Source organism: Pteropus alecto, unplaced genomic scaffold (assembly GCF_000325575.1).
Source record: "Pteropus alecto unplaced genomic scaffold, ASM32557v1 scaffold86, whole genome shotgun sequence".
In the NCBI taxonomy this organism is placed as follows: domain Eukaryota; kingdom Metazoa; phylum Chordata; class Mammalia; order Chiroptera; family Pteropodidae; genus Pteropus; species Pteropus alecto.
In genome coordinates, this window is record NW_006442109.1 from 34,047,246 (window position 1) to 34,054,841 (window position 7,596).

Sequence of the window (7,596 nt, forward strand, 5' to 3'; positions counted from 1 at the left end):
TATCACTGTCAGAATCCAACTTGTACCCCAGCAAGGAGCCACCAGTTAGAAAAATGTCTGTCCAGTCCTAACAGAAGTCACTACTCTCTATCAGAGACCAACAGAATACAGTCAGTGTTTCCCAACTTATGAGAGTGGGTTTTTCCCACCTAAGGGCCCAAACCTTGCCTAGTGACTGAGACCCTAGTAGAGCCTCCCCAGCCCCACAAAGCCTGGAGAACCAGACTGGGCAGATAAGTCCCTTTCTGTGAGGTATTGTCTTTGTTCCTCATAGTACCTCACCTTGTCAGCCTTGCCCAGATGGAAAGGCTGCTTTGAAAAGGCTCAAAACCCTGGTGAGAAACTTGCAAGTGAGGGAGGGCAATCTTGTGTAATAATAGTTTCCCTTTGTCCCGCTGCTCAGCTGTTCACGTATATGCTGCAGGGGCTGTTTGCCACAGCTCTTATGTGCTCAAAAAACAAGATAGATCTTTCATTGAAGAAATTCATTTTCTGTCTCGGAAACCAGATCTTTAGATCTTATCTATATTTAATAATATAAGCAGCCTATTCATGAATCGTTGTCAATATGATTACTACCTTTTTATATTAATTGCGCAACTGGGTCCAATTATTTCCCTAACCTATTTTATAGAACATAGATATTTATATTGGCTTAAAAAATGAACCACATATCTTGGCTTTTTAAAGAGTCACTGGAATGATACTGGCCTTGAAAAGAGCAGGCAAAACTTATCATCTCTTTGCTGGAGGCAAAATGAGAAGGCCCGTTAGATTGATGGGAATAGTTAATTTGTATTGTGCTAAGGAAAATGCAGTGAGCTTGAATTGCTCTTGAAGGCTTTACAAATGTTGTCAGGCTGCTTTTAGACTGGCAACAAGTCTGAACGTTTCCCATTTCACTGGGCAAATGTTAACTCATATTTGTGAATAACAGGAAGGCAGAAGATGTGATTATAACAAAGGTGATGGGTTCAGACCATGGCTCCCTTGCAGGCTCCTCCATCACTGGCTATGTGGTCTTAGGCACATGACCTCTCTGTGCCTCAGTTTCTTCACCACAAAATGCAGAAAACGTTTGTATCTCCCTCTCAGGGTTCTTGTGAGGACCCCATGAGATAATTCATTTAGATTGCTTAGCAGGATACCTGTCCTACAGTAAATATCCTGTAAATACTACGAGCTGTCATAGGTTTTAGTGTTAGAGGTGTTTGCGATTGCCTCACACTATGTTCTATGGCCTTCTGTCAGTGACCCAGTAAGTGGAGTTTACGTATGTTTTCTGGCATCTCCTTCACCCAGCCAGGACGGGGTTTGTCCATCTAGTACTGTCCTCATGGACACAGCTCACAGCCCTAGCTCCAGGAAGGCCCATGCTGGCTCTCACCCTTTCTTTCCCCATTCTGCTTTTCTACCTTCTCTTCGACATCCCCAGGACCTGCCATCACTTCCTCCTTTGAGCTTCTGAGCAATCTACTAAACAATCATTTGACTCATTTCAGAAGCTTGTAACTCAAGAAATTCTTCCCTAATGTATTAGACCAATGATTCTTGAGCAGACATCAGAATCACCACAAGGGCATAATAAAGCACAAATGGCTGGTCCCACCTCTAGGGTTTCTAAGTCAGTAGGTCTAACGTGAGGCCCAAGAATTTGCATTTTTAGCCTGTTTCCAGGTGATACTGATGCTGCCAGTCTAGGAATGAAAAAGAAGGCTACTAACTGCTGTCAAACTCATCTGTTCCATATGCCACCTCTCCCAAAGTATTCATTTCTAGAAGAAACCTACCCATAAAGTTTTCTAAATAATTAAGAATTTAATATCAACAAAGCATATGGAGGATTTAGATCAATTGCAAGGGATAGCAATGCAAAATCACTTGGAAAATAGGATGCATAATAATTAGAAGTTTAACACAATGATATAACTACCTCATCCTTCTGTAACCTTTGAGAAGAAAATAGAGGTTTTCAGCTCTATATCCATAGAGTAGTCAGGGGGATTAAAAAAAAAAAAAACATACTTGGGGGTCGTAAGTAACTACAAGAGTAGGTAAAACTAAGATTAATCCAATGGTTGTTGGCAAATTAGCCAAACATAGTTAAAAAGGCTTTCACTTTCAAAAGGGCTTCATTAAAGCATATGTGTGACCTATAGCAAAAAATTTGGTTCACTCCCCTTTTGATTTTATGTCCTGTAGGCTAGTGGGCCACTGCTTCCTAAGTGTTGCATTGAAGGGAAGATCTGTCAACAAAGAAATTAATTTTCTGACTGAAACCATATCTTTAGATCTTATTTTTATTCAGTTAACAACCTATCAATATATGTTATTGATATAATTACCACAATTAAACATGGTGGAACAGCTACAGATTACTTTTCCAACCTGTTTTATAAATATTATTTTATTACAAACTATACCGCTACCTACTTCCAAAAACTTATTTGCAGTAGAAGCTTTAACTTAGGATCTTCCTAACAATATTAGGTAATGCTCATAGTTTAGTAAAAAAAGATTGTAAGTTTTTTTTTTTTTTTAACTAGAAAGCTAAACAGAAGGAGAAAATATCCTTTTGCCTGTTGCTTGAGTAACCCTGCCTGAGGCAGCATAATGGACACGATTACCTCTAGTTACTGCTTGAGTCTCTCCAGAGAGTCACTGGCCTGGAGTCGTAGGTCTGTGGGAAGAATTCGGACATCCAGGAATCTGAGATGTGAATGACAGCTTTATTTTTAACAACTTTTCTTTAATCTCTGATAGCATTTCTTTCAATTATTAAGGGAGGCAGCAAGCAAGTGTCTGACTTTGTCACCAACAGAAATTGCATGTTTTTTCATATCCTATTACAATAGCTATAATACCTTGAAGTATCACTTACAGTCATCACTACTTCAGGATCACAGTGGATGGGAGACATGCCATCAGATCCTTTTGTCTGAGTTAATAAATACATGTTACCATATCACAGGTTTGTGGTTTATGATCTTGATAACTGGATTTCAACATAATTTTTCTCTTTGTAATCCCTTATATTTTATTTTATGTATTTAAAATATTAATCTGAGAAGGACTCCATGGGTTTCACTAGACTGTCAGTGGTCCATGGTGCAAAAGCAGTTAAGGATCCCTGAGACAAAACTACGATTAAAAAAAAAGATGCTAGATCGACTGCAAAGCATGAAACCTACATATAAAAATTTTAAAAATCACATAAACAAAATTAAGAGCTCACTAAAACCTGGGAAATATATTTGGAATATATGTTATGAAGAGTTAATAGTCTAGAGATGTGCAAAGTACTTGCTGATTAATTTTAAAACGATAAAGACCCAACAGAAAAATGGAGGAGGAACACGGATAGGATATTTATTAAATATGAAATAAAAATGGTCTCTCTGTGTAGAAATGAAGTTCAGCCCCACCAATTAAATGCAAACTAAAGCAACAGGGATCTGACATTTTTCACCCATTAAATTGGAAAATATTTCAAAATGTGTTAACTCTTATTACCATAATGGAGATGGCAAAGAAATACACACTTTTGTATAAATTTGGTAATAATACAAATCGTGAGCTTTCTGGAGGACAATTTGGCAGTTCATATTAAAAGCCATAAAAATGGGCAAACCTTTTGATCCACTCATTTTGCTTCTAGGAGTTTAGTCAAAGAAATGGTCAGAGAGGCGAACAAAAATTATGTAAAGAGAAATTAAAGCCAATCTTATAAAGATAAAAAAATGAAAATAAAAATAATAAGTCATTAGTTTTACATAAATTGATAATTATCCATATGATGAAATGCAATGCATCTGTTAAAAATAAGGAAATAAATGCTCAAGATAAATTATTAAATGGAAAAATTGGATTTCAAAAAAGTTTAAGGTATACTCAGTATGCATACATAAAGACTGGAAGATATTAATGTATTAACAGTGGTTATCTTTGGGTGGTAGGATCTCAGTAAATTTTCTTCTTTAGGTATTACCCAAATTTTATGCAATCTATAAATTACCTTTATAATCAGAAAAAAAAGTGCAAGCTACTTTTAATGTTGACCCATTTTACAAAAAAAAAAAAAATTTTGAGTTACATAAAATTTGCCAAGAATGTTAGGTGTCTAAAGCAAGATCCCAGTTATTTGGACCAACATTGAGAACAAACTAGCCATTTTTCTTTGTCTCTCAAAGATTAACATGCTTCTTAACTTTCAACTGGGAGAGAACTGCCCCTGCCCAGACGAGATCCGGGAGGAGCTGTATGACTTCCACGAGGACCTTCTCACTCACTGCGGTGAGCTTCCTTCCAGGATACAGCTTTATGAACGACAAGTCTGTTCCTGATTCCTTCATTAGCAGCTAGTGGGGAAAGGGGTGGGGGTGGGAGGCTGGGAAGTTTTTTTCTGTTATAAAATTACAATACTAATTATTAAAGAAATGAATCTATCCAAACTACTTGAGTCATAGAAGATATAGGAAATAATCCTGGCATAATTCATGACTAAAATTTCTTCTACCTAGAAGAGACTTTGCTGAGATATGAGAAGGAACTGGGTCTCTGAAGAAGGAAAGAAAATAATTGATCCTTACCTAGACTTCATCCAATTTACTTAGATAGGTGGGATTCTGCTCCTAGCTGAGCAAATATTCCAATCTCTTTTCCTTTGCAGCTTTTGCAATGCTACAGCATTGTAACTCCTGCCCTTCAGAATTCTAAACCAGCAGTCCCTACTGTGATACACGTCTGCTGGTTTGAAGTGTCTCTTAACATTTGTGCTGCTTGTACATCAGTGTATTGAGTAACACGTTGGATAATAGATGGTCTTTTCATTGGAAATAACTCAGTGTTAACTCTTTCTCAAGACTCTAGAGCTTTTTGGGGTACAGATTGGAAAGAATTAAGTTTTGGGACTGAAATTACTCGCTGTTCTTTTACACAAGAAATCATCTTTTTAATAAAACTTGCCAAAAGACATTACCTAGATAAATATTTAAAGTTCCAGAAGGGTGGGAAGCAGTTTTTATGTTCTATCAGGCCTCCAGTGTTTTCAGGTACTGTTCAAGATTTTCACTCTGTTCTGTGACTTGCTAGGAGTTCCCCTGGAGGGGGAGGAAGAAGAGGAAGAAGACAGCTCCTGGACTGGAAAACTCCGTGCCTTCTTATACAAAATCAGAGGCCCTCCCAAGCCAGAGAAAGAGCAGCCGAAAGAGGAGGAAGAGAGATGCCCTAGTAAGTAACAGAGCCTTTCAATCGCAGTCTTCCCAGCATGGTGCTCTTCTAAGATTTAATTAAGAGAATTGGCTTTCTAACAAACACCTATTATAGAGATGGGCTGCTTAGCTTCAAAGCAAGCATCTAGGCATTTTGTCGTAATTGGTGGTAGTTATTGTTATGTATTTTGGGCTATGTTTTTCTTCTGATTTAAAGAATTGACTTTTAGAGTCTTTTGAAACCTAGTCTATTACTTGGTAGGTCTGCTCTTGTTGTCTGTCTAGTTAAAAAAGCCTAGAAACAGATTTCTGTTCTTGGTTTTATATTTCCATTGTCTTTCTCTTCTAACCATTGTTGTTTCTGTCGTTTCTGCCTATTGCTTTGAAAATGGTCTCAGTGAGGAAATAAAATAATAATAGGAGAGTGAAGAGAATAGGATGTGGAGTTTGATGGGGTTATTTTTGGGTTTGGGCTACAATTTTCATAATGTAGCATCCTAGAGGACTTGACATTTTATTTTTGTAACAATGCCAAATCTTGTCCAAATTCATTGCTTTAATCCTTATAGTACAGGTGACTCCTACCATTTGACTCATGTTGAAACAAGGTCATAATTTGTTCTACAGGGCAGTTTACTGTCCACAAACCACATTTCAAGAGCATGATCAGTCTGCTCTTTAGTGTCCAATTCTGCAAATATTTCATTTGTCTAAAGAAGAAAGAACTTCTTCTTCTTTATTCTTGCCTTTTATCTTACTGCCTGTTCCAATCCATCTTAGAATATACTTTCAAATCATAGACTAGAGCAATAGACTGTCAAGATATGATTGGTTTGTCTGAAAACACTACTTTGGGGTTCATATATCTTATTGCCCTTTATGTTGACCTTCTATCTTTGTCAGAATATCTCTGAAGGAAAAGAATCCTCACCATTTATCAGCAGAAGTGTTGAAGCCTCTGGAAAGTGTGTGGGGTACTTGGTAGCGATAGTAATCCTTGATCAGTCCCATTCGTCATCATAGAAAGGGTAGGGTGGGTATTTTGTGAGGACGTGCCAGCAAGATTCGGAACGCACCAAAAACGTAGTTTAGACTCTTCTTGGGGTTCCTGCCAAAGCAGAACTAAAAATAAACTGAGCTGACCCGTATTACCTGCTGAGAGTCTATTTTGAAAGTGGATGTTTCTTTCTAATAGACTATGTCACGACTAGGTGTCCCCTAAGGTGACCATCTCATGTTAAGTAAATGGAGTCAGTCAGATGAAATCACCTGTTTCTGTGAAGTCTGCCTAATTCTAAGAGTGGTGCCCAGCCTCCAAGGATGGCAGTCATGAGCACTGTGACCTCAGGCATCAGGCAGAAAGACCATGTTCTGTCTGTTCTAGTAGGACATGCAACCTGAGAGACCACTCCAGGATGAGACGCCATGTCTTCACCCCATGCTGCTTCCCTTCCACAAGCAGAATTATGAGAGTTTCGAGGTTTGTGTCATATGTCTTCAATCCTGGAGTCCCAGAAATAGAAGATAGTCAGGCATGTCTGGGTTTCAGCATATGAGTTCCCTGCCAGATATTCCAGAGACATAAAGCCCCTCACTCAGGGATGACATTTTAAGAGAAAATTTGGGGAATAGGTTTAATGAACATACCCTCAGAATTGTTTTTAACTTAATCAAATGGAGGCGATGTTTCTGGATAGGTAGCCAGTTGCAATAAAGGCGTCAAAATCCTTTACTGTATTGGAAACTTTGCCCATATTATTGCTTATCTGATTTCTCTTACCCTTGTACTTGATAAAATATTAAAAGTGTAGATAATGAGAATAACATTCTGTAGTGAATTGACAGTTTACCAAATACTTCACATAAACAGCCCTCCATATCTTTGGGTTCTGCTTCTGTGGATGCAGCCAACTATGGATCAAAAATATATTTTTTTTAAGTTACATCATTACCAATGTGTACTATGTAACTTGGCCTAAGATGGTTGTGGGGAACATAAACAGATTTTTTTCTTGTCATTATTCCCTAAACAATACAGTATAACAATTATTTACATAACATACACATTGTATTAGGTATTATAAATAATCTAAAGATGATTTAAAGTATATGGAAGGATGTATGTTAGGTTACATGCAAATACTATGCCAGTTTATAATAAAGGGCTTGAGTACCCAAGGATTGTGGTATCCACAGATACGGAGGTGCTACTTAGTATTAGTTTACTGCTTTTAGTTTTCTTTTACTCTTCTGTTGTGTTGTTGACAAAAATAGGACTGAGAAGAATTAAAGGATACTTTTATTTATTCTATTCACATTTACCTGGTTCAATAGAAATTTCCAGGTAAGTGTGTAACGAAGATAAGTAAAGCTGTGATTTAATTTA

The 7,596-nt window shown here is 37.4% G+C and overlaps 1 protein-coding gene across 1 annotated transcript in view; it reads left to right on the forward strand.

The window, feature by feature from the left end:
• The window catches only part of RYR3 (ryanodine receptor 3), a 331,058-nt gene that overhangs the window by 176,051 nt on the left and 147,411 nt on the right, over window positions 1–7,596 (forward strand). Inside the window, exons 37-38 of the mRNA XM_015595855.2 lie at window positions 4,191–4,293; window positions 5,092–5,229. Of these exons, the coding sequence (XP_015451341.1) occupies window positions 4,191–4,293; window positions 5,092–5,229 (241 nt within the window). The remainder of the gene's footprint in view (window positions 1–4,190; window positions 4,294–5,091; window positions 5,230–7,596) is intronic.